General features: G+C 44.4%; 1 protein-coding gene across 1 annotated transcript in view; it reads left to right on the top strand.

Moving 5' to 3' along the window:
• Nucleotides 1–7,736: 7,736 nt before the first annotated feature.
• RAB39A (RAB39A, member RAS oncogene family) overlaps nt 7,737–26,330 on the top strand; it is a 34,768-nt gene continuing 16,174 nt past the window's right edge. The window contains exon 1 of the mRNA XM_003253092.3: nt 7,737–8,084. Coding sequence (XP_003253140.1) covers nt 7,858–8,084 — 227 coding nt within the window. The 5' untranslated portion in view covers nt 7,737–7,857. The remainder of the gene's footprint in view (nt 8,085–26,330) is intronic.

Genomic DNA, 26,330 nt, shown 5'->3' with positions numbered 1-26,330 from the left:
TACCATGCCTGGCTAACTTTTTTTTAAGGTTTTTTTTTTTTTTTTTTTTTTGAGACAGAGTCTTGCTCTGCCACTCAGGCTGGAGTGCAGTGGAATAACCTTGGCTCACTGCAACCTCTGCCTCCTGGGTTCAAGCAATTCTCCTGCCTCAGCCTCCCAAGTGGCTGGGATTGCAGGTGCCTGCCACCACACCCAGCTAATTTTTGTATTTTTAGTAGAGATGTGGTTTCACCATGTTGACCAGGCTGGTCTTGAACTCCTGATCTCAAGTGATCCACCCACCTTGGCCTCCCAAAGTGCTGGGATTATAGGCGTGAGCCACTGCACCCAGCTTTTTTTAGGTTCGTGTTTTTTTTGTTTGTTTTTTTTTGTTTTTTTGAGACGGAGTCTCGCTCTGTCACCCAGGCTGGAGTGCAGTGGCGCGATCTCAGCTCACTGCAAGCTCTGCCTCCCGGGTTCACGCCATTCTCCTGCCTCAGCCTCTCTGAGTAGCTGGGACTACAGGTGCCCGCCACCACGCCCGGCTAATTTTTTGTATTTTTAGTAGAGACAGGGTTTCACCGTGGTATGGAGACGAGTTCTCACTTTGTTACCCAGGCTGGTCTCAAACTCCTGTGCTCAAGCAGTCCTCCTGCCTTGGCCCACTAGAGTGTTCGGATTACAAGCATGAGCCACCACACCCAGCCATTTTCACTTTCTTCTTAAAAAAACATATTAAAGCAGAATTTCCTGAGTAATAGCTTAACTAGCTTTCTTAAATGTACCCTACTTGCCTTATTTTTTAAGCTTAAACTTTTATAAACACAAATATAACAATATTTTTAATTAAAATATTAAATTATTTATACCCAGCATGCATAATACAAATATACTTAAAATTAAATTCTTCCATGGATTATTCAAAGGCACATTTTCATAATCATAACATTAATCAAACGAGTCATCATAAAGCTCATGAGGTTATGTGCAGACGGCACATATAAAAGTTCAAGGTCATACACAACTATGGTTAACATAGTTCATTTCAACTGAATGGGCATTTAAATAACATCTACTGGCCAGGCGTGGTGGCTCATGCCTATAATCCCAACACTTTGGGAGGCCAAGGTGGGAGGATCCCTTGAGGCCAGGCATTTGAGACCAGCCTGGGCAACATAGGAGACCCTATCCCTACAAAAAAATTTTTTTTAATTAGCTAGACAGGGTGGTGCGCACCTATGGTCCCAGCTACTGAGGAGGCTGAGACGTAAGGACTGCTTGAACCCAAGAAGTTGAGGCTGGACTGAGCCATGATTGTGCCACTGTGCTCCAGCCTGGGAGACAAAGTGAGATCCTGTCTCAAAAAAATAAAAAATTTAAAAAAAAGAACATCTACTATGTGCTAATTGTGCATGTTGGGAAAATAACTATCAATTAATAAGTCCTTCTGGCTTTCAGGAACTTGCAATCTAGTAGGAGAGATAGTCAAGCCAATAGCCATAATTCAATATGAGAAGATATATATGAGAAGATATATATGAGAAGATATATATCATATATCTGAGATACCTGATATCTGAGATATCAGAGAAGTACAGAGTACTCGTTCCTTAACTACTATAGGAACACAGATGAGGGTTAAGTTAATTTTCCTTAGGGGTAGAGATGGTTCAGAAAGACTAAAAAGAGGAGAAAATATTTGTTCTGGGCCTTAAAAGATGAATAGAAATTTGCTGACCAGATGAATAGTGAAACAGGTGTAAGGAGAGGAGGGAATAGTATGAATAAAAAGAAAAAGTATAGCATGAAAAGCATGTCACATAGAAGAATCATCTGACTAGACTGTGGACGCCCTCTTATGATGGGTCAGATGTGACATGATTAGGTTTTTAGACTTTATTCTAGAGCAAATGAGGAATCATCAAAGGTGTTTAATAAAGTAATTCTGGAAGCAAAGTAGAAACTAAACGTGAGGCTCTTATGGGTTGAATTGAGTCCCCTAAAAAAGATATGTTGAAGTCCTAGCCCCCAGTACCTCAGAATGTGACCTTATTTGGGGCCAGGCACAGTGGCTCACGCCTGTAATCCCAGCACTTTTGGAGGCCGAGGCGGGCAGATCACTTGAGGTCAGAAGTTTGATACCAGCCTGGCCAACATGGCAAAACCCCATTTCTACAAAAATACAAAAATTAGCTGGGGGTGGTGGTGCATGCCTGTAATCCCAGCTACTGGGAAGGCTGAGACAAGAGAATCACTTGGACCCAGGAGGCGGAGGTTGCAGTGAGCTGAGATCATGCCACTGCATTCCAACCTGGGTGACAAAGTGAGACCCTGTTTCAAAAAAACAAAAAAAGAATGTGACCTTATTTGGAAACAGTCTTCACAGATGAAGTAAAGTAGTTAAGATAAGGTTATTAGGGTGGGCCATAATCCAATATAATTTGATGTCCTTATAAAAAGGGGACATTTGGACACAGACACAGACATGCTCAGAGGGAAGACTGCATGGAGAGACTGGGAAAATCCCATTTGGAGGTACAAGATTGAGTGATACATCTACAAGCCAAGTGTTGCCAAGATGGCCAGCAAACCACCAGAAGCCAGGCAAGGGGCATGGAACAGATATCCTCCTTCACAGCCCTCACAAAGAACCAACGCTGCTGACACCTGGATTTTGGACTTCTAGCCTCCCAAACTGTGAGACAATAAATGTCTGCTATTTTAAGCTGCTCCGTTTGTGGCTTTGTTATATACTTTGTTATGGCAGCCCTAGGAGCTAATATAGAGGCTACTAAACAGTGCAGTCTAAAGCAATGAGAGATTGAACAAAAACACTGACAGTGGGGAGTTGAGAAAAAGTCAAAAATATGAAAAACATCACTGAGGTAAAAGCAGCAATGTTTAGTGATTGGCTGAATATGGCAAAGGAGAAAAAGAGTCCAAGATGGATGAAGCTTTTATTCTACCTTAATCCACCAATGTGGTGTCTAAACTATCTTGGTGTCCTCATTAGATTGTTCTTGAGGCCAGGGACCTTATAAAAATCCGCATGCTTTTTCCCCTGGCTGAATTTAAAACTTTCCTTGGACTGGAGTCCTCAGTTTTCATTCTACTGGCTTATAACTTCCTTCTCCTTCCCCTTCCCCTCATCCTCCTCCTCCTCTTATACTCCTCCTCCTCCGTCGCCCAGGCTGGAGTACAGTGGTGCGATCTTGGCCGGGTTCAAGCGATTCTCCTGTCTCAGCCTCCTGAGTAGCTGGGATTACAGGCACATGCTACCACACCTGGCTAATTTCTGTACCTTTAGTAGAGATAGTGATTCACCATGTTGGCCAGGCTGATCTCAAACTCCTGACCTCAAGTGATCTGCCCACCTCGGCCTCCCAAATGCTGGGATTACAGGTGTGAACCATGGCACCCAGCCTTCTTCTCTTCTTCTTCTCTTTTATTAGAGATTGAGGTCTCACTATGTTGTCTAGGCTGGTCTCGAACTCCTGGGCTCAAGTGATCTTCCTGCCTCAGCCTCTGAAAGTTCTAAGATTACAGGCATGAGCCACCGCACCTGGCCATTATAGCTATATTCTGCTCCTTCCACCCAGCTCCTTTAAGAGGCTTCAGTTGACCTGCCAGCTTTCCTTTCCATTTTATTAGTTTTGCCTTGATGCTATCTATGAAATTATCTTTAGCTCTACATTCATCCACCTTTAATCCATTCCATCTCTCTGCTGTACATAACAAAAACCCCCACCCTCCAGCTCAGATTCAGCACAAGCCCTCACTTGTCTAGGGAGCTAGCATAGAAACTAAAAGCCATTAACCAACCTATAAAATACAGCAAAAGAAGACATGGCAAGAAAGCTACTAAGTTCATTTTCTGACATTCTAGAAAATATATTTTTGATCCAAAGAGAAGCCGTTGATCCACCCTTTCTCTAGGACTGCAAATATTCCATATAAATCAAAACAGATTGACCTACAGCATATGCCTGTCCCACTGTATCTCTTTGGTACAAAAACCTGTTCCAAACTGAGACAACTAGGTTGTCTTTACAGAGAAGTGAAAATAAGTGTCTGTGTGTGTCTAGATACCTAACAGGAAACTGCAGCAGCTATAGTCTTCCACATGGACTAAGCAGCAGAGAAAGTGGGCCTGCAGAAAGTCAAGAATTAGCAGATGTCAGAAGGAAGTGGACATGAAACAGACAGAGAGACATTTTCCCTTGCAGCTTTCTCTTTTTTTTTTTTTTTTTTTTTGAGACAGAGTCTTGCTCTGTCACTCAGGCTGGAGTGCAGTGGCACGATCTCCGCTCACTGCAACCTCCACCACCTGGGTTCAAGCAATTCTCCTGTCTCAACTTCCCAAGTAGCTGGGATTACAGGCGCATGCCACTACACCCAGCTTATTTTTGTATTTTTAGTAGAGGCAGGGATTCACCATATTGGTCAGGCTGGTCTCGAACTCCTAACCTCAGGTGATCCACCTGTCTTGGCCTCCCAAAGTGCTGGGATTAGAGACATGAGCCACTGCGCCCAGCAGCAGCTTTCTCTTTCCCGGTTCAAATACCTTTCTGATGCCAACATCATTCCTGCCTGTGGATTGTGTAAAAACACTGTATATCTTTAGAATAAGTGCTCTCATCTTTTAATATCACCCTAATTGAAGTTTTTTTCAAAGAATCCTAACCAACACAGATACGTAGAGTCTGAAATGCATATCCAACATCTAAGAGAAGTAGTTGGAAATGCGGGTCCTGAATACAGAGCAGAGACTGGGGGAAGACATTTGATATGGGTAAGGAGGTAACTGAAGTCACTGGAGTACATGAGGTTGCCAGAAAAAGCCCAAAGTGAAGGTAAAAGCAGGGAGACAGAGAAGAGATGAAGGAAGGATCTCTTAAGATCTTCAGTATTGAAGAAATGAATCATAGAAAGAGGAGTCATTTAAGAAGGTTAAAAAGAACAGAAAATTAGGAGAGAATGCTTTTGTGGAAGCCAAGGAATAAGGGTGTTCAGGTTGTGCTTACATAAAATTCAGTCACGGCCAGGCGCGGTGGCTCATGCCTGTAATCCCAGCACTTTGGGAGGCCAAGGCGGACGGATCACTTGAGGTCAGGAGTTCAAGATCAGTCTAGCCAACATGGTGAAACCTCGTCTCTACTAAAAATACAAAGATTAGCTGGGTGTGGTGGTGCACGCCTGTATTCCCAGCTACTCAGGAGGCTGAGACAGGAGAATCGCTTGAACCCAGGAGGCAGAGGCTGCAGTGAGCGAAGATCGCGACAGAGCGAGACTCCGTCTCAAAAAAAAAAAAAAAAAAAAAAAAGGAGAATGACAACTAAAGCTAGCTTACAGTGTAGTGGGGTGGTGGTGAGGATGGTGGGGATGGGGGCTTGGATTTAATAATTAGGAAGTCCCTGACAGCCTTATCAAAAGCAGTGGTATATTAGGCACAGAGAGTATGTTAGGGGTATATAAGCCTCCTTGAAGACTAACTAGTAGATGAGAAATGATAATAGATGATCATTTCTGATATTTGAAAAGGAGAATGATGAAGGAGTCAACAATCTGAAGGGGAAGCATAATGAAGAGGTGTTTTGCTTAGTTTTAGAATTGTAGATAATTGAGCATGCTTATAGGCTGAGGAGCAGAAGCCACTGGAGAAGGGGAGATTCAAGGTCTAAAAGGTATGAAATAAAAGTCGACTGTTGGGAAAAGTCCCAAAAAGATAAGTGGAAGGGGATTAAACACAGCAACACCAATTCCTCCAAAACAGGAAAGGAAATAGGGATGAATACCGGTATCAGAATTTGGGATGTGCACAAGAAAAAAGTGGAATTGTTGAAAATTTTGTTTTGGTAAACACACACTTTTTTTTTTTTTTTTTTGAGACGGAGTTTCACTCTTGTTGCCCAGGCTGGAGTGCAATGGCACAATCTCGGCTCACTGTAGCCTCCACTTCCCGGGTTAAAGCGATTATCCTGCCTCAGCCTCCCAAGTACCTGGGGTTACAGGCACGTGCCACCATGCTTGGCTAATTTTTGTAGCTTTTTTTTTTTTGAGACGAGGAGTCTTGCTTTGTCGTCCAGGCTGGAGTGCAGTGGTGCCATCTCAGCTCACTGCAACCTCTGCCCCCCAGGTTCAAGCGATTTTCCTGCCTCAGCCTCCCAAGTAGCTGGGATTACAGGCGCCTGCCACCGCACCTGGCTAATTTTTGTATTTTTAGTAGAGAGGAGGTTTCACCATCTTGGCCAGGCTGGTCTCGTGATCCACATACCTCGGCCTCCCAAAGTGCTGGGATTACAGGCATGAACCACTGCACCTGGCCATTTTTGTAGTTTTAATAAAGATGAAGTTTTGCCATGTTGGCCAGGCTGGTCTCAAACTCTTGACCTCAGGCGATCCACCCGCCTCGGCCTCCCAAAGTGCTGGGATTACAGGCGTGAGCCACTGCGCCCAGCCTAAACACACACTTTTAAACTGTTTAACTTTTTAAAGATAAACCTTGACGTCACTATTACTCAATTTGAGGAAAGGCACAAGAAAGTAGTAAGATCTCACCAGAATTTAAGTTCTGCTTTGTTTACTTACATCATTAATCAGACATGAGCTAAGAGACCACCTGTTCGCTTTTTTCTGACTTAAACAATGGAGACCAAGGAAAGCTGAAAATTTCATGAGCTTCTCAACATTTCCCTGGCTTTTTTTTTTCTTGCCACTGTCCCCAGGGTTGGAGGGCCCCAGAAGGTATGGGGATGATACTTGGCGTTTCTCACTCTTCTGTGGTACTCATAGCAGTGAAGAACAGAGAGTGGGAGCACGCAGCAACAGCCAGAGCCCTTGCAAGAAGCACCCAGAACTGGCTGTGCAAATTTATTTCAGTCCTGCCCAAAACTCCTTCACCTTAAAATGCCTTGGAGGTGGCTCTCATCAAGACAAGAAAGCAGGGTGCAGTGGCTCACACCTGTAATCCCAGCACTGGGAGGCTGAGCCTGGAGGATCACTTGAGGTCAGGAGTTCGAGACTAGCCTGGGCAACACAGCAAGACCCCATCTCTACAAAAAGTTAGAAAATTAGCAGGATGTGGTTGCCCCCGCCTGTAGTCCCAGCTACTCAGGAGGGTGAGGTGGATGGATCGCTTGAGCCCAGGAGTTTGAGACTAGCCTAAGCAACATAGCGAGACCACGCCTCTAAAAAAAATTTTTTTTAACCCAGAAGAAAATTAGCCAGGTGTGGTGGCGCACACCCGTTGGTCCCCGCTGCTTGGGAGGCTGAGGTGGGCAGATCGCTTGAGGCTGCAATGAGCCGAGATCTCACCACTGCAATCCAGCCTGGGGGACAAAAAAAAAAAAAAAAAAAAAAAGAGGAAGCAAGGCAATGACCCAAGTTATGGCCTCAGGGACTTCCAAAATCAGAGCTCTAATCTGACCAACCCGCCCTGACGCCTATAAGAAAACGACTCTCACTTTTCATTGGCTGACCCTCCCGGAGTTGAGACCTTGCTTCATTTTCCTTGGTTGTTGCTGCTGTCGCGTCTTCTCGCCACGCCCACTTTCCTGCCGGCGCCCAGTGAGCGTTGAGGGAGAGTGATTTACAGCCGGTCAGGGGCGGGAGTTCGCGGCAGCAAACCTGCTTCGCCCTCCCACGCGCCACCGCCCCCGCCCCGCCCCCGTCCCGAGGCCCCGCCCCTAGCCAGGCCTGGTCCCGCCTCTCTCTCCCGAGAGGGCGGGCACCAGGCGGCGGCCGCAGGCGGCGGCCGCAGCCGCAGGAATATGCTGGAAGGCGGCGAGCGGGCGCCCGCGAGGTGCTGAAAGGACAGTTCCCGCCGCTGAACTTACCCCGCGGGTGGGGCGGCCCGGGAGCCAGTGGGGCACGTGAGCGATGGAGACCATCTGGATCTACCAGTTCCGCCTCATCGTGATCGGGGACTCTACCGTGGGCAAGTCCTGCCTCCTGCACCGCTTCACCCAGGGCCGCTTCCCCGGGCTGCGCTCCCCAGCCTGCGACCCCACCGTCGGCGTGGACTTCTTCTCCCGCCTGCTGGAGATCGAGCCGGGCAAGAGGATCAAGCTACAGCTCTGGGACACGGCGGGACAGGAGCGGTTCAGGTAGGGACCCCGGGGATCTTGGGCACCGCGCCGTCCCCTCAGCCCGCCCAGACGCCCCTTCCCCAGGCGCCCGCCCCGCCGGCCCTGGTCGGGAGAGGCTCTGGCCCTTCCCTCTCGAAAGTGCAAACACTCCATTCTCGCTTCCCCTTTGCCCCTCCTCTTCCAGGGACGACTTCCTCCTCCGCAATTTCTCACTTCTTTCTTTGGCGCCCATTTCCTGCGCCCCCTTTCCATCTTTCCCGCCTGAACCGGGGTCGTCCTCGCCGCCCCCTCTTCCCCAACTCTTTCAGCCCGTTTGGGTATTTTTATCCCCTCCGGCTTCCCAGCTGTCTTCCCAAACTCGGCTTCCCTGGCTGCGCACAGCATGACCCGACCACCCTCCTACAAGCAGGCGCCCCTTTTCTTGCCTTAACCCAGCGGCTCCCACGCTGTGTGGCCGGGAGAACCGCGAGGGAGGGTTCCCAGATTCGTGATGGATCCTTTAGCTTCACAGCAAGGAGCGCTCCAACCCAGGTTCCTGCATGAGCTCACTGGGCATGGTTCACAGAGAGGTGGATGCGGTAATTGTTTGAGCACCTGACAGCACTGAATGTGGTCATCAGAAATACTGGGTCATGACCCGTGGGAATGGGTCTTGTAAGTTAACTAGATGCAATATCAGGGACACTGGCACAGCTGAGGGTGTGTGTGTGTGTGTGTGTGTGTGTGTGTGGTGTGTGTGAAGGGTTGAGTTGTCTTTAGAAGTTTGTCATGTTTGGTGGGAAAAAGACATATTGAGAATTGCCAGGAACTTTTATTTTGCTTATGATCAGTACTTAACGTTCCAGGGTGATAATATTTCTAAAGACAGAAGGAGGGATCCAAGTGAATAGTCTCCTCCTAAATATCCGCTGGGGACATGAAGGGTTTCACAACGGCGACTTGTGTAAATAAAAAGTGAATAAAATTATATGCATTTCCTGAATATTTGAGATGGAAGCAGGTTTAAAGCAAATTTTAAATGTCTAGGATTCAAAGGCACTTCGTTTTAGAGGAAGATGGTGAAACTGATATATTGTACTGTTTTGTTTCTTAAAGACTGCATTATCCATTGGAACTCATTTAAGGAAGCGTTTTGCGTTAGTCAGCAAGTACTCTGCTTGTGAAATGCAGTGTTCCATGAGGGGACTTCCCAAACATGGCTTCCCCTCGCCCCCAGCCAGCATCACTGCGAATGAGATCAGCCTACATCTGTGAGAATGGTCCAACATTCAAAGTTTTGGCTTCCGTTCCCAGCAATGATGCTGATTCATAGAGATAATGAGTGAACTGCTTAGCTTGCTTATACCTTAGTTTTCCTGTGTGTGAAGTGGAAAGATGGTAAGGCCAGCCCTTCAGAGAGGTGTTAAAAGATTATTGATTGGATTTGTACAACACTTAAAATTCCATGAAAAATGTTTTTCCTTTTCAAGAAGCCTCCTTTTATTAAAATAATTTTTCAAACGTTTGATTCCTCATCTGTAAAATGAAAGTCGTTGTGATCTCTAACATTCCTTCCAGTTTTACCGTTCTAAGTTGATTGCAAATTCCTTCACATGTGATCTCAATCAGAGGTAAACTTTGCGATATATCAGGCTCAGAAAAAAAGCATTTGCTGTTAGCTCTTGACCCACCCTCTGAAGTGAATACAATAAAAACCTTTATGTCTTAAACTTCTAACAGCTACTTTGAGTTGCAACTGCGAGACACATGGGTAATAAAATCTTATTGTGTTTAATTAGTTCCTTAAAAGTAGCTCAACTTGGCTGGGCAGGGTGGCTCACGCCTGTAATTCCAGCACTCTGGGATACTGAGGCGGGTGGATCACGAGGTCAAGAGTTCAAGACCAGCCTGGCCGATAAGGTGAAACCCCGTCTCTACCAAAAATACAAAAATTAGCTGGGCATGTTGGTGCGTGTCCGTAGTCCCAGCTACTCAGGAGGCTGAGGCAGGACAATCGCTTGAACCTGGGAGGCGGAGTTTGCAGTGAGCTGAGATCACACCACTGCACTCCAGCCTGGGCAACAGAGCCAGACTCGGTCTCAAAAAAAAAAAAAAAAAAAGTAGCTCAACTTATTGACAAGAAATTAAAGGATAATTAATTTGTTAGATTTTAAAGAACTTTCTGCTAAATAGGTGATATAAATGATTGTTTTTTAACTTTTTTTTTTTTTTTGAGACGGAGTTTCGCTCTTGTTGCCCAGGCTGGAGTGCAATGGAGCCATCTCGGCCCACTGCAAACTCCGCCTCCCAGGTTCCAGCAATTCTCCAGCCTCAGCCTCCCGAGTAGCTGGGATTACGGGCATGCACCACTACACCTGGCTAATTTTCTATTTTTAGTACAGATGGAGGTTTCCCCATGTTGGTCAGGCTGGTCTTGAATTCCCGAACTCAGGTGATCCACCTGCCTCAGCCTCCCAAAGTGCTGAGATTACAGGTGCGTGACCCACCGCGCCTGGCCTAGATGATTGTTTTTTAATGCCTTGAAGAAGAATGTAAATAATAATTCATTTTATATACATTATTAAAACCAAACAGTAACTGTCGCATTATAATGCAAGGACATTTAGGGAATGTTTACTGACAGTGAGTCATAATTTATTTTGTTTGGCTCTTTACCAAAGTTCTATTTGTAAATACATACATATTTCAGTAGCTACCTCCAAATACTTGCTTTTCTCTAATTTACCAGAATGTTTTACCATAAGATTGCATTTAAAACGATTACTATTAAATCATTCTGTATCTTTCGTCAAGAAATTACAGATTCTAATTTTGAATAATAGATATCCTTTGCATATTTTATTTTGTAGAAAGGTACTGTAGGTCATGAAGATGTATTCTTGTCATTAGTTGTAATCATATCTTGAAGAATTTGTGGGAAATGTCATGTTTGAAGGTTTATTGGTGATTGGATATAAACCGACAAAAAGGAACCTACTTAGCTCATGAGGTAGCTTGAAAGCATAATAAATATATTACAGAACAATAGGATAGTGAGTTGATAATTATGATCATGATTAGCCTTCGTTTTCTTTCTTTCTTTCTTTCTTTCTTTCTTTCTTTCTTTCTTTCTTTCTTTCTTTCTTTCTTTCTTTCTTTCTTTTTTGAGACAGGGTCTGTCACTCAGGCTGGAATGCAGTGGCACAATGTTGGCTCACTGCAACCTCCACCTCCCAGGCTCAAGCAGTTCTCTTGCCTCAGCCTCCCACGTGGCTGAGACTACAGGCACACCACCACGCCTAGCTAATTTTTGTATCTTTTTTTGTAAAGACAGGGTTTGGCCATGTTGCCCAGGTTGGTCTGAAACTCCTGGGCTGAAGCAATCCACCTACCTCGGCCTCCCAAAATGCTGGGATTTCAAGCCTGAACCACTGCGCCTGGCCAGCCTTAGTTTTCAGTGTTCAGACTAACATGCTAATAGAGGATAACTACTTGCCTGAAATAAAAAGGGACAAAATCCAAGTGAAAAAGGTTTAGAAAAATAATGTATATGTGAGCATAACTGTAGATTTGTATATTAAGGAAATTTAGAATTACAGTGCCTTCATTAAAGATGAAAGTTTATTTCCCTCTTGTGTATAGAGTGGTCCAAGTTGGTGGAGTGGTTCTGCAGCAGGCCATCATTCAGGTTCCTTCTCCCTTAATTTTCTGCCATGCCTAGGATGTTACCATCATCTATGTGAGCAAAGCTGGGTTATAAGCACACTGTGTGTCAGTTCAGGGGAATGAGAAAGAGAAGCTCTATACTAAGCAAAGTTTCTTTTAAGCAGGTGAGGCCAACATGGTATAGATTCTTTTGGTTCTCAATTCACTGGGGAGATCTTAGTTACAAGGAGACCCTTAGACTGGGCCACTATGTGCCTAGGATGTAGGAAAGACGCGTTTGGCATTGTAGGTGTTGGGGGAAGCTAATAATCACTTTTTTATAATTTTTGGTTTTGTTTTGTTTTTTGAGACTATCTCGCTCTCTCATCCAGGCTGGGTGCAGTGGCCAGATCTCAGCTCACTGCAACTTATGCCTCCCAGGTTCAAGCAATTATTATGCCTCGGCCTCCCAAGTAGCTGGGACTACAGGTGTGTGCCGCCATGCCCAGCTAATTTTTGTATTTTTAGTAGAAACGGGGTTTCACCATGGTGGCCGGGCTGGTCTCGAGCTCCTGGGCTCGTGTAATCTGCCTACCTCAGCCTCCTAAAGTGCTGGGATTAGTTTAGCAGTAAAGGAAACGAGAATATTGTTTAATACAGTGTTAATAAGGATAAATATATTGGAAGAGCTAGGTGTACGGAGAGCGTTAAATGTAAGAATAGAAATTTTGAACTTTTCCCATAAAAAGTGTTTAAAGTTATGTGAATATAATATGAGATAAATACATAGCAATGTTAGCTATAGAATAGGAAACCTCTAGGCTTTGAGCCAGGTTTGGCCTTTTATCTGACGTTGCCTGGCCTTTGGGGTGTTAATGTCCTCCTCGTGCAGTGCTCTCAAGGAGTGCTCTGCAGAACACTGGTTCCTGTGATTCTTTTTATATATTTTTTTCTTTCTTTCTTTTTTTGAGTCAGAGTCTCACTCTGTCACCTGGGGCTGGAGTGCAGTGGAACGATCGGCTCACTGCAACCCCCGCCTTCCAGGTTCAAGTGATTGTCCTCCCTCAGCCTCCCGAATAGCTAGGACCACAGACATGCGCCATGGCACCTGGCCAATTTTTGTATTTTTAGTAGAGATGGGGGTTTCATCAAGGTGGTCTCGAACTCCTGATCTCAAGTGATCTGCCCGCCTCAGCCTCCCAAAGTGCTGGGGTTACAGGCATGAGCTACTGTGCCTCACCTGTGATTCTTTTTTTTTTTTTTTTTTTGAGATGGAGTCTTGCTCTGTGCAGTGGCGCAATCTTGGCTTACTGCAACCTCTGCCTTCCAGGTTCGAGCGATTCTCCTGCCTCAGCCTCCTGAGTAGCTGGGATTACAGGCGCCCCAAGCTCAACTAATTTTTGTACTTTTAGTAGAGACGAGGTTTCACCATATTGGCCAAGCTGGTCTCGAACTCCTGACCTCAAGTGATCCACCTGCCTCAGCCTCCCAAAGTGCTGGAATTACAAGCGTAAGCCACCGCACCTAGCCTGTGATTCTTTTTAAAAGATGCATTCTGTGATCAAGTAAGTTTGGAAATCCCTGTATTCCATATGGCACTGTCTTAAAAATTCATATCAAAGGCTCGAAGAAGTATTGCAGCAAAGAAACCTGTTTAACTTTGATTAACCTAGTATTTCCCAATTTATTTTAGGGGCTATTTTTAAAATATGAAAATCTAGGCTGGATGCGGTGTCACGTCTGTAATCCTAACACCTTGGGAAGCTGAGGCAGGAGGATTACTTGAAGCTAGGAGTTCAAGACCAGCCTAGACAACAAATCAAGACCCTGTCTGTAACCAAAAAAAATTTTTTTTAATTAGCTGGGCATGGTGGCGTGGACCTGCATCCCCAGCTGCTCAGGAGGCTGAAGTAGGAGGGTGGTTTGAGCCCAGGAGGTCGAGGCTTCAGTGAGCTATGATCATGCCACTGCACTCCAGCCTGGGTGACAGAGCTAGACCCTGTCTCTAAAAAGAAGAAAAAGAAAATCTATGATAACTGGTGCTCTAAGGAATATAATCTGGGAATAGCTCCCTTGATAAGTTGCCTTAGCATATTCTTTGAGCAGAACCACTAAATACTTGAGGTTTGTAGCAGTGGAAGACCTGCAGACAAACTTAACCAATTAATTAACTTAGTTAAGGGCTGTAAGCAGTAAGTGCTATAAGAGACAGCCTCAGGCCGGGCGTGGTGGCTCACACCTGTAATCCCAGCACTTTGGGAGGCCAAGGCAAGTGGATCACCTGAGGTCAGGAGTTCGAGACCAGCCTGGCCAACATGGTGAAACCCCATCTCTACTAAAAATACAAAAATTAGCCGGGTGTGGTGGCAGGTGCCTGTAATCCCAGGTACTCGGGAGGCTGAGGCAGGAGAATCGCTTGAACCCGGGAGGCAGAGGTTGCAGGGAGCCGAGATTATGCCATTGCACCCCAGCCTGGGGGACAAGAGCGAGACTTCATCTCAAAAAAAAAAAAAAAAAATAGAGACAGCCTCCCTCCTCTCCCTTCCCCACAAAATCTGGGAGCGGCCCCTAACTATTACCGCTAAATCTACCCGGCCTTTGCCTGCCTCTCCATGTTTTTTTCCCCTAGCTCCTCTTCTGCTATGTATCTTTCTCCTTGACAGGTGTCTTACTGTTACAGGAAAGGGGTGCCGATCCAGACCCCAAGAGAGGGTTCTTGGATCTCGCACAAGAAAGAATTCAGGGCAAGTCCGCAGTGCAAAATAAAAGCAAGTTTATTAAGAAAGTAAAGTGGTGAAAGAACAGCTACTACATAGACAGAGTAGGACGTGCCTGAAAGTAGGAGGAGGAATGCATTCGCCCTAGGTACAATGCTAGTATATATATGAGGAGATGTGCTCTCTGCCACAAGGGTTTGTGATAAAAGATTTTCTTTCTTCTTTTTTTTTTTTTTTGGAGACAGAGTCTGGCTCTGTCGCCTAGGCTGGAGTGCAGTGGTGCGATCTCGGCTCACTGCAAGCTCCATCTCCCGGGTTCACACCATTCTCCTGCCTCAGCCTCCCGAGTAGCTGGGACTACAGGTGCCCGCCACCACGCCCGGCTAATTTTTTGTATTTTCAGTAGGGACAGGGTTTCACTGTGTTAGCCAGGCTTGTCTCAAACTCCTGACCTCAGGTGATCCGCCCGCCTCGGCCTCCCAAAGTGCTGGGATTACAGGTGTGAGCCACCGTGCCTGGCCGATAAAGGATTAATTTTCTTAATTACTATATTTTGCAAGAATCAATATTATTATCTTTAAAGCAAAATTAGGAATGCCTTTGTTCTCCAGATATTGGAATATCTGGACACTTCCAAGTCTGGGTCTGTTTAGTAAACATTATTAATTTGTTCCCTTAGCCATAAACATCTAGAGGCTAGGAATGCCTAACTTTCTGGGAATGCAGCCCAGCAAATCCTGGCCACTTTTTTTTTTTTTTTTTTTTTTTTTTGAGACAGTTTTGCTCTATCACCCAGGCTGGAGGGCAGTGGTGTCATCCTGGCTTACTGCAATCTCTGCCTCCTGGATTCAAGCAGTTCTCCTGCCTCAGCCTCCCAAGTAGCTGGGATTACAGGTCTGTGCCACCATACTCAGCTAGTTTTTGTATTTTTAGTAGACAGGGTTTCAGCATGTTGGCCAGGCTGGTCTGGAATTCCTGATATCAAGCGATCCGCCCACGTCCTCCTCCCAAAGTGCTGGGATTACAGGCGTGAGCCACTGCACCCAGCCACGGCGTCATTTTCCTAGCCCTTGCTCAAAATGGAGTCACTCTGGTTCAAATGCCTCTGACATTAGTCCCCCTCCAGCTTATTTTTATTTTTTCTTTACCCCTTTCCTCTGTCTATCCATACTCATAGTTTACTTTCATCCTCTTTTCCTCCCCCTCATTTTTATTTTAATGTGTCTCTTACTCTTCCATTTCCTTTTAGCTTATCTTCCCTTACCCACTGGCTTATCTTCTCTTCTCCCACTGGCTCCCGCATGTGTCTGTTTTCTCTTCTGCCTCTTCAAAACATCCATATAAAGTTAATGTTTCAAAGTGATTTAATTTATGTACTCTGTTCTTAATTTTAAAAGCAAGCAATATTAACATTTTAAATTTCTTCTTAAGAGACTTTTTAAAATCTCTAAACTAAATTAGTTGTTTTTGGTTTTGTTTCTTTTTAAAAAGGCCCTCATTTGATTCTCAGCGCCCTCACTGTGGTTCATGGCCTTCAACAGAAAACGATTTTTTGTTCCTTCAGTAGAAAACGATTGGTACCAGTCTGGCAAACATGGTGAAACCCCATCTCTACTAAAAATACAAAAAAAATTAGCTGTGCATGGTGGTGCACACCTATAATCCCAGCTACTTGGGAGGCTGAGGCAGGAAAATCCCTTGAACCCAGAAGGTGGAGGTTGCAAGGTTGCAGTGAGCCGAGATTGCGCCACTGCTCTCCAGCCTGGGTGACAGAGCGAGACTCCACCTCAAAAAAAATAAATAAATAAATAAAAATAAAAATGAAGAAAACGATTAGTGGGTCCATAATTGCATAGGTAACAGAGCAGAGATTACCATAATCACTGCAGTCTACTGTAGTTCCAAGTTATTGTTAATAGAAAGGTAAGCTATAGTTGTATTATCAGGTAATATAATGTCTTAGTTAAAAGTGTGTTGTAAGTGGTAGAAATCTAGCCAAATTCATTTATTTATCTATTTTTTAGAGACAGAGTTTTGCTGTGTGGCCCAGGCTGAAGTGCAGTGGCACAGTCATAACTCACTGCAGCCCAAACTCTTGGGCTCCAGTGATCCTCTTACCTTAGCCTCCTGAGTAGCTAGGACTACAAGCACATGCTACGGCACCCAGCTAATTAAAAAGAAAAAAATTTTTTTTGTAGAGACAGGGTCTCGCTATATTGCCCAGACTGGTTTTGAACTTCTTGCTTCAAGTGATGCTCCCTCCTTGGCCTCCCAAAGTGTTGGGATTACAGTCATGAGCCACTGCACCAGGCTCAAATTAGTTTAATAGGGAATAAATTATAAATGATACAGATTTCATGAAAGCAAAAGTTCACTGAACATCCAGGTGTTTGGAAGTACGGAATTATTTTTTTTTTTTTTGAGACAGAGTCTTGCTCTGTTGCCCAGGCTGAAGTGCAGTGGCACGATCTCGGCTCACTGCAAGCTGCGCCTCCTGGGTTCAAGTGATTCTCCTGCCTCAGCCTCCCGAGTAGCTGGGATTACAGGCACCTGCCACCACGCCCGGCTAGGAAGTATGAAAAATTTTAAAACAAGAGTTTGTGGACTTCCCCTCTAGTCTATTTCCATTCTCCAACTCTGTTGGCTCCTATCTGTCAGTCTCTGAGCCTCTTATTCAAACTCTTGAAAGAAAAAATATCTCATTGGCTACTTAACTATCCAGTGAATCAGCTCCCCTGCAGTCAGGTTACTGAGTTACACAGACATATAATACAAATGTATTATAACATAAATATACTAAGTAGGTATTATGGGTCAGATAACGTAAATGTATCTGTAAAGGTCCACTTTTTTGGAAAGAGAAATTCACAGACAAGGGAAATGAGCAGTCACCCCTAAAGTGTCTATTTTATGGTGTTTGAGAGTAAAATGGTATATAAGAATGAGACGGCCAGGCGCGGTGGCTCACGCCTGTAATCCCAGCACTTTGGGAGGCCGAGCTGGGCGGATCACCTGAGGTCAAGAGTTGAAGACCAGCCTGGCCAACATGGTGAAACCCCGTCCCTACTGAAAATACAAAAATTAGCTGGGCATGGTGCACACCTGTAATCCCAGCTACTCGAGAGGTGGAGGCAGGAGAATTGCTTGAACCCAGGAAGGGGAGGTTGCAGTGAGCTGAGATCATGCCATTGCACTCCAGTCTGGGCAATAGAGCAAGACTCCGTCCCAAAAAAAAAAAAGAGATAGCATAATTTCTAACAAGGGCACCAGAGTGCCAAAAGATAATCTGTGTAGCCTGACATTTTTGGGCACAGTGGCTCATGCCTGTAATCCCAACACTTCGAGAGGCCAAAGCGAGTGGATCTCTTGAGCCTACGAGTTCGAGACCAGTCTGGGCAACAAAGTGAGACCTCGTCTATACAAAAAAAAAAAAAAAAATTAGTTGGGCATGGTGGTGTGCCCCTGTAGTCCCAGATACTTGGGAAGACTGAGGTAAGACCATCACTTGAGTCCCAAAGGTCGAGGCTGCAGTGAGCCATGACTGCGCCACTGCACTCCAGCCTGGGCAACAGAGAGAGGCCCTGTCTTAAAAAAAAAAGAAAGAAAGAAAAAGATTATTTTCAGTGTCTACTCAGAGCATTCAGAACATTTTGTGTGGTTGTATAATCAGTATAGTCTAGAAGCTAGCCAGACCTGTGATTATTTTTCTTTCTTTTCTTCTCCAATAAATTAATTGGTTTAGCATATATAGCCACAACCTCAGTGTTGCATTAGTCTGTGTAGGTGATTAATGCACCCTGAAGTAAACTAAATATTGTACACCAAATGTCTGAGGGCCCTGGGCCAGCCACAGGTAAAATTGTAAAATAGGTAAAGCTCACTCTTGGGGCATGTGGGACCTTCCCACCCTTCTTTATGTTTTTGGATAGTAAAACCTTGACTTATCCTCCCCTTTTATTCTCCCTACATCTCAATCAAAAAGCCATTTCTTAATGTTCTTTCCCCCATCCCCCAACATACTGCAGCCTCTGCCTCCCAGGCTCAACCGATTCTCCCACCTCAGCCTCCTGAGTAGCTGGGACCACGGGTACACACCACCACACTTGGATTTTTTTTTTTTTTGGTAGAGATGGGGTCTCGCTATGTTGCCCAGGCTGATCTCAAACACCTGAGCTCAAGCAATCCGCCCACCTCAGCCTCCCAAAGTGCAGGGGTTACAGGCATGAGCCACCAAGCCCAGCCCCATTCCTTAATGTTCTATCTTAGCTTAAGAGAGAGAAGTGGCTGGATGTGGGTGGTTCACGTCTGTAATCCCAGCACTTTGGGAGGCTGAGGTAGGCAGATTGCCTGTGGTCAGGAGTTCAAGACCAGTCTGGCCAACATGGTGAAACCCTGTCCCTACTAAAAAGAGAAAAAAATTAGCCAGGCATGGTGGTGTCCACCTGTAATCCCAGCTACTTGGGAGGCTGAGGCAGGGGAATCACTTGAACCCGGGAGGTGGAGGTTGCAGTGAGCCGAGATGGTGACACTGCACTCCAGCCTGGGCTGCAGAGCGAGACTCTGTCTCAAAAAAAAAAAAAAAGAGAGACAGAGAGAAGTAGCTGAACAACCAAGACACACAAAATTATTAATAGTTGAAAATAACGTGGCCGGGCGTAGTGGCTCACGCCTGTAATCCCAGCACTTTGGGAGGCCGAGGCAGGTGGATCACAAGGTCAGGAGATCGAGACCATCCTGGCTAACACAGTGAAACCCCGTCTCTACTAAAAATACAAAAAAGAAAAAAAAATTAGTCGGGCATGGTGGCAGGCGCCTCTAGTCTCAGCTGGAGGCTGAGGCAGGAGAATGGCGTGAACCCGGGAGGCGGAGCTTGCAGTGAGCCGAGATCGCGCCACCGCACTCCAGCCTGGGCGACAGAGCCAGACTCCGTCTCAAAAAAAAAAAAAAAGAAAAAAAAAAAGAAAATAACATAATGAGAGACCTGCCTGGAGTATTTATATTTTAAAGAGAAGGAACACCAAAAGAGATAGCACCTCACCTTGAAATGTTATTTCATCTTGAAATAACATTTCCCTGTCGCAGAAGTATTGATATGTGGCTGATGGGTGTTGGAATTTTCTCTCGTCATGCCACAGCAGTGGCCACCTATTCTGACTCACTGGCTTCATGTTGAGCTTTCTTTTTTTTTTCTTTTTTTTTTTTGTATTTTTAGTAGAAACGGGGTTTCACCATGTTAGCCAGGATGGTCTCGATCTCCTGACCTCATGATCCGCCCGCCTCGGCCTCCCAAAGTGCTGGGATTACAGGCGTGAGCCACCGCGCCCAGCCCATGTTGAGCTTTCAAAACAAGGGCTAGAAGAAGTTAGAGATATGGTGGTGAGTCCATGGATCACCGCAGTGAAATTGTGTGAAGAAAAGTGCTTTACTCAGTCCGAGAGATGAAATTTCCAGGCATTGTCAGTCAATTTGGCTAGCATGCAATGATTTTTTGATAATTTACCTTCCTTAGCAATGTGACTTAAAAGTTTGAAAAGGAATTTCTTGGAATTGTCCAAAAACATTTATTTTAATATATAAAGAGCCAGTTATTTGTATCCTGACTGATTTGGAGGGAATTTGCTTTCTTCTGGCCTGCTCTGTCAAGCAGTGGCAAAGAAAGGTAAGCCCCTTAAGTGATACTGAGGTACACAGAGACACACACCAGGGAATATCATCGGATATAATTTAAGCAATATTTTTATTGTTATTATTATTAATTTATTTTTTTAGATAAGTCACACTCTTGTCACCTAGGTTCTAGTACAGTGGCAGGATCTCGGCTTTCTGCAACCTCTGTCTCCCGGTTCAAGCAATCCTACCACCTCAGCCTCTCGAGTAGCTGGGACTACAGGCGCACGCCACCATGCCTGGCTAATTTTCATATTTTTAATAGAGATGGGGTTTCACTATGTTGGCCTGGCTGGTCTTAAAGTCCTGACCTCAAATGATCCGTCAGCCTCAGCCTCCCAAAGTATTGGGATTACAGGCGTTAGCCACCCTGCCCCGCCTATTTTAATTATTTCTAAAGCAAAATTCCTACAAGCTTATACATCATGATCTTAATAAATCTGCCTCTAAATGTCAGTAACTGTTAATCAATTCTGATAATATATGATTCAGGGAAGTTTGCTTTAAAAATGACCACCTTGGCCGGGTGTGGTGGCTCATGCCTGTAATCCCAGCACTTTGGGAGGCCGAGGTGGTTGGATCATGAGATCAGGAGATTGAGACCATCCTGGCCAACGTGGTGAAGCCCCATCTCTACTAAAATACAAAAAATTAGCTGGGTGTGGTGGCATGCGCCTGTAGTCCCAGCTACTCGGGAGGCTGAGGAAGGAGAATCACTTGAACCCGGGAGGCAGAGGTTGCAGTGAGCTGAGATCGCGCCACTGCCTTCCAGCCAGGCGACAGAGCAAGACTCCATCTCAGGAAAAAAAAAAAAAAAAAATCCACTTCACACAATCTACCTGGCCTATTATAAGTTAAGTAGATACTAGGAAGTTCCTAGCTATAAGAGAAGACATTATGAAGAAAGATTATACGTTCTCAAATTATAGGCATTGTGTATCATTTTTCTTTACAGTAGCATTTTTCAACAGGATATTAATAGATGTAATTTGAGAAAAGGGTTTCTTGACCAAATAGTTTTGAAAATGCTGGGTCATTGCAGGACTTCTCAGAGGACTTTTAATATACTAATATACATTGTGAACCCCCAAGGCGGATATGGTGTTTCCCTAACCCAAAGTCCTATTACCAGTGTTTTGCAGTACTAGTGTTCTTCAAAACATCCTTTAGGAACTGATACTTGAAAGAAAAAGTGTAGGCAATTCCTTAAATTTTAGGAATGTATTTGAGGACCTATTGCAGTTTATTCTCTCATATGATTCTCTATGTCTTGCTGATGCTTCTGGATGATTTCCTCAACTCTCCCTTTTTAAATACTTGATTACTATATTTTAGGTAAAGATCTAATAGCTCTTGAGAGTCCCTAATTTTTGTCCCCTCATTCAAAATGAAAAGATTTATCTTCTTGCCTGACCTCTAGTCACTTGTCATATTTTTACACAGATAATATAAACTATTAACATTTGTTTTAAGCACAAAGCCTTCTGATGAGAATCACCAGTAAATCTGGATGAAAGATAAAGGAGCAAATGGACGAATGATCATAATTTTAGATTTCTTAGATATAAAAAGGCGATAGAAAGGCTGTGGGATTACAAAAGCAAAATTTAATGAAGCTAATAGGAGGGGAGATTTAAGACAGATTTGGGTGGCTCATGCCTGTAATCCCAGCACTTTGGGAGGCTGAGGCTGAGGCGGGTGGATCACTTGTGGTCAGGAGTTGGAGACCAGCCTGGCCAACATGGTGAAACCCTGTCTCTACTGAAAATACAAAAAGTAGCTGGGTGTGATGGCAGACACCTGTAATCCCAGCTACCGAGGAGGCTGAGGCAAGAGAATCTCTTGAACCTGGGAGGGGGAGGTTGCAGTGAGCCAAGATCGTGCCACTGCTCTGCAGCCTGGGCAACAGAGAGAGATTCCATCTCAAAAAAAAAAAAAAAAAGACTGACATTTGATAGAACAGATGGATAGATGCTAAAAAGATAATCAAAAATGGAATAGAAAGTATAATTATTGTATAGCAGAGAACTTTTGGAAGAGAGGAAAAAGAGTAAGAGGTAAATTGAAAACAAAGTCCAAGTGAAGAAGAAAGGACACATGAGAAAACTACAGAGGTCAACCACGCTGTGGTCAACATTTTGGCCATTTTGATAGGTAAGTAACTACAGCCATCAGACTGGGAAGGAGCACAGAGACAATCTAAAACAACAGTCTCTTGGTTTATTTGTTTTTTGAGATGGGGTCTTGCCCCGTCATTCAGGCTGAAGTGCAGTGGTGTGATCATAGCTCACTGCAGCCTGGAACTCTTGGGCTAATTTTTGTTTGTTTGTTTAGAGATGGTGTCTTGCTTTGTTGCGTAGGCTGCAACTCTTGGCTTCAAGTGATCCTCCTGCCTCAGCCTTCCAAAGTGCTGCGATTACAAGCATGAGCCACCAACGCTCAGCCTCATTTCTTATATAATATAATTAATGTCTATAGAGGCTGTTACTTGCCCAAGGCCTTATAGTTTATTAGTGGTTTGCACAAGAACCCAGTTCTCTGAACGTTTTCAGTGCTCTTTCTGCTATGCCCATCCTCTTGTCATGGTTGAAACAAGTTTTAATGGCATGTTGTATGGGGTGTGTGTGTGTGTGTGTGTGTGTGTGTATGTCTTCAGAGGGCAAGCTAGAATTTTGTATGATTTCTGTCCTGAAAAGTATTTTGGTTTGCATACAACTCAACTTCCCATCCCTGTAGACCCAAGTTAATTATTATGTTCACCCAAACCATTATTTTATTGCTATATTCTGAAAACAAAAGGAGAAATAGCTTTACACAATAGTAGCAATACAGATAACTGTCAGCAAACACCTGTGGCATCAGTAACAAATAACCGTCCCCTCTGTGCAATACTCAGTGACTACACTGCTACACTTAGTAACAGTAATGAACTTTAACACTGAAGTGGAGAAACTTCTATGAAATGGTTAGCCTTGTTAGATAAGGAGAAGTGTTGGCTATTGGGCAAAGCTGGGCACATTACTGAATGTGATGTCCTAAAGCTTCATAAGTACTATGAAATAGCTTTCCAATCCTTAAATGCTGTCCTTTTTTTTTTTTTCTGGAGAAGATGAAATTAATCAGGACAAGGATTTACTTGTGGAAATCCATGCATTTATTTACCTTAAATATATGCTAGGCACTAAGGATAAAATAAGTTATAGTCTCACATTCAAGGTCCATACAATCTCCGTACTGGGTAGAATCCAGGCTACACTGCTGTAATAGACTGCCAAGATATGGCAACTTAAACAATGTAGAGCTTTATTTCTCTCTTATAATAGTAGTCCAGAGGCTGGGTGTGGTGGCTCATGCCTGTAATCCCAGCCCTTTGGGAGGCTGAGGCGGGTGGATTACTTGAGGTCAGGAGTTCAAGACCAGCCTGGCCAACATGGTGAAACCCCATTACTACTAAAAATACAAAAATTAGCTGGACATGGTGGCAGTTGCCTGTAGTCCCAGCTACTCGGGAGGCTGAGGCAGGAGAATTGCTTGAACTCAGGAGGCAGAGGTTGCAGTGAGCTGAGATCGTGCTACTGCACTCCATCCTGGGCAACAGAGTGAGACTCCATCTCAAAAAAAAAAAAAAAAAAAAAAAGTAGTCCAGAATGAGCAGTCCTGGATAATCAGGGGGCTCTGCCTCAACATCAGTTTCTAGGGTTCTCCAGTCATTTTCATTTCTTAGCAAGCAGGAAGGAAAAAGGAAGCGTGAGCAATTGACTTCTTCATGTAGATGAATGTCAGACTGCACACGATCCTTCTTATATCCCATTGATCCAAACTTAGTGTCATGGCCACAACTAGCTACAAGAGAAGCTGGGGAATATAGTCTCTCGATGGGTTGCTATGTGTCAGCTAAAACCCCTGGAGTTCTGTTAATAGATACTGGAGGCTAGTCAGTGGTCTTTCTCACAGACTTATAGCAAAGAAAGAAAATAATCTTGGCTCAAGGCAACCTCCACCTCCCGGATTCTCCTGTCTCAGCCTCCCAAGTAGCTGGGATTACAGGCGTGTGCCACCACGCCCAGCTAATTTTTGTATTTTTAGTAGAGACAGGGTTTCACCGTGTTAGCCAGGCTGGTCTTGAACTCCTGACCTCGTGATCTGCCCGTCTCAGCCTCCCAACGTGCTGGGATTACAGGCGTGAGCCACCGCACCAGGCCAGAAAGAAAATAATCAAACAATTGCAGAAAGAGCTGGTAAGTACTTAAATAAGTTTCAGTGACAGAACAGGAGGAAGAATTGTCATCTGTGCCTAGGGTGATGACCAGTTTCAGGGGATGTATCCCAAAGGAGGTGACGCTTGATTCTGGGATGTGCTGGATATATCAGTACTAAGAGGACAGTAGGAAACATTAACAATAGAAAAAGAAGCCAGCCAGGCCAGGCACAGTGGCTCACACCTGTAATCCCAGCACTTTGGGAGGCTGAGGTGGGTGGATCACGAGTTAAGGAGTTCAAGACCAGTCTGGCCAAGATGGTGAAACACCGTCTCTACTAAAGATACAAAAATTAGCCAGGCGTGGTGGCAGGCGCCTATAATCCCAGCTACTTGGGAGGCTGAGGCAGGAGAATCGCTTGGACCCCAGGGGGCAGATTTCCAGCCTGGGTGACAGAGTAAGACTCCATCTAAAAAAAAAAAAAAAGAAGAAGCCGGCCAGCCATGGTGGCTCATGTAATCCCAGCGCCCTGGGAGGCTGAGGTCGGCAGATCGCCTGAGCTCATGAGTTCAAGACCAGCCTGGCAACACGGCAAAACCCCGTCTCTACAAAAAAAAAAAAAAAGTGGATTTCTTGTGAAGATAGCAGATTGAACATCTGTGTCTATTTTAGCTTTTTTTTTTTCCCTGAAACCTTACTAAGATGACAATAGTATTTTTTCCAACCATAAATCCCTAAACAAGGAAAACAGGTAGGAGCCAAGAGCAACAAAATTTTGGAAGCAGGAAAGCAAATAGGGAATGGTAAATGAATTCGCAGATTCAAGAAAACTGATTTCTGAGTTAATGGTAAAAAAAATATCTAAAACCCAACCCAATGTATACTGTTGAATCCCCCCCTCCAAAGACTTGGGAAATGGTGGCACCAGATACTTCTGGAAGTGGGAGTAGTAAAATAAGGATCATTGTGTGTCAGTCTGTTTAAGAAGGATGGGATTCTGCCATTCCTTCCCCCATTCCATGTATCAAACAATTTTCTCTCCCCCGCCAACCACATTGGCAAAAAAACTGGAAACTTATTCTTTGAAAAGAATCAAAAATAGGGTCTTTGGCTGGAAGCACCAGGCATTTTGAGGTTGGGGTTCCTTATTGAAAGTAAGGGCTTTAAGTGAATGTTGTCATGTTGGATGCTAAAACTGTCTAGCCCCCTTTCTCCACTCACTTCCTCAGAGTGCTGGCAGTCAAGCCTTCACCCTTCAAGCAATACACTGGTAAAATTATTTCTGGGGATTCTGACCAAGCCAAGAGGAAAGAATTAAATATACCAACATTTGAGTTTGCTGAATTAAATGGTCCAGCATGATCATCTTACAGTGAGGCATTTAGTCTTCATGAAAGATTACAAGAAATATTAGGAAATTTGTAATGTGAAACCTAGGGACAAAAACAAACAAACTGGAAACAGCAACTGGAGAAACAGAAACTTAATAAGGGAAAAAGAGAATGTTAAAAAACAAAAACAAAACCTGTCCTTAATTTTCTCTGAGAGAGGAAAACATTGCAACCATAAAGGAACAGGATACTATATATATATATACATATAGATATACACACACACATATATATACACACACGTATATATATATATATATATATATACGTGTGTGTATATATATATTATATATATTTTTTGAGACAGAGTCTCACTCTGTCACCCAGGCTGGAGTGCAGTGGCGCCATCTTGGCTCACTGCAAGCTCCACCTCCCGGGTTCACGCCATTCTCCTGCCTCAGCCTCCCTAGTAGCTGGGACTACAGATGCCCGCCACCACGCCCAGCTAATTTTTTGTATTTTTTTAGTAGAGACGGGGTTTCACCGTGTTAGCCAGGATGGTCTCGATCTCCTGACCTCGTGATTCTCCCACCTCAGCCTCCTAATGTGCTAGGATTACAGGCATGAGCCACCTCGGCCTGGCCAAGATGATTTTTTTTTTTAAACAATAAAGGACTCTAGTCCAAAAAGTTCAATATGCAAATATTAGGCATTCCGGAAAGATAG

The sequence above is a fragment of the Nomascus leucogenys genome, chromosome 15 (genome assembly GCF_006542625.1).
Source record: "Nomascus leucogenys isolate Asia chromosome 15, Asia_NLE_v1, whole genome shotgun sequence".
NCBI lineage: Eukaryota > Metazoa > Chordata > Mammalia > Primates > Hylobatidae > Nomascus > Nomascus leucogenys.
This window is presented reverse-complemented; position numbering and strand designations above follow the sequence as displayed.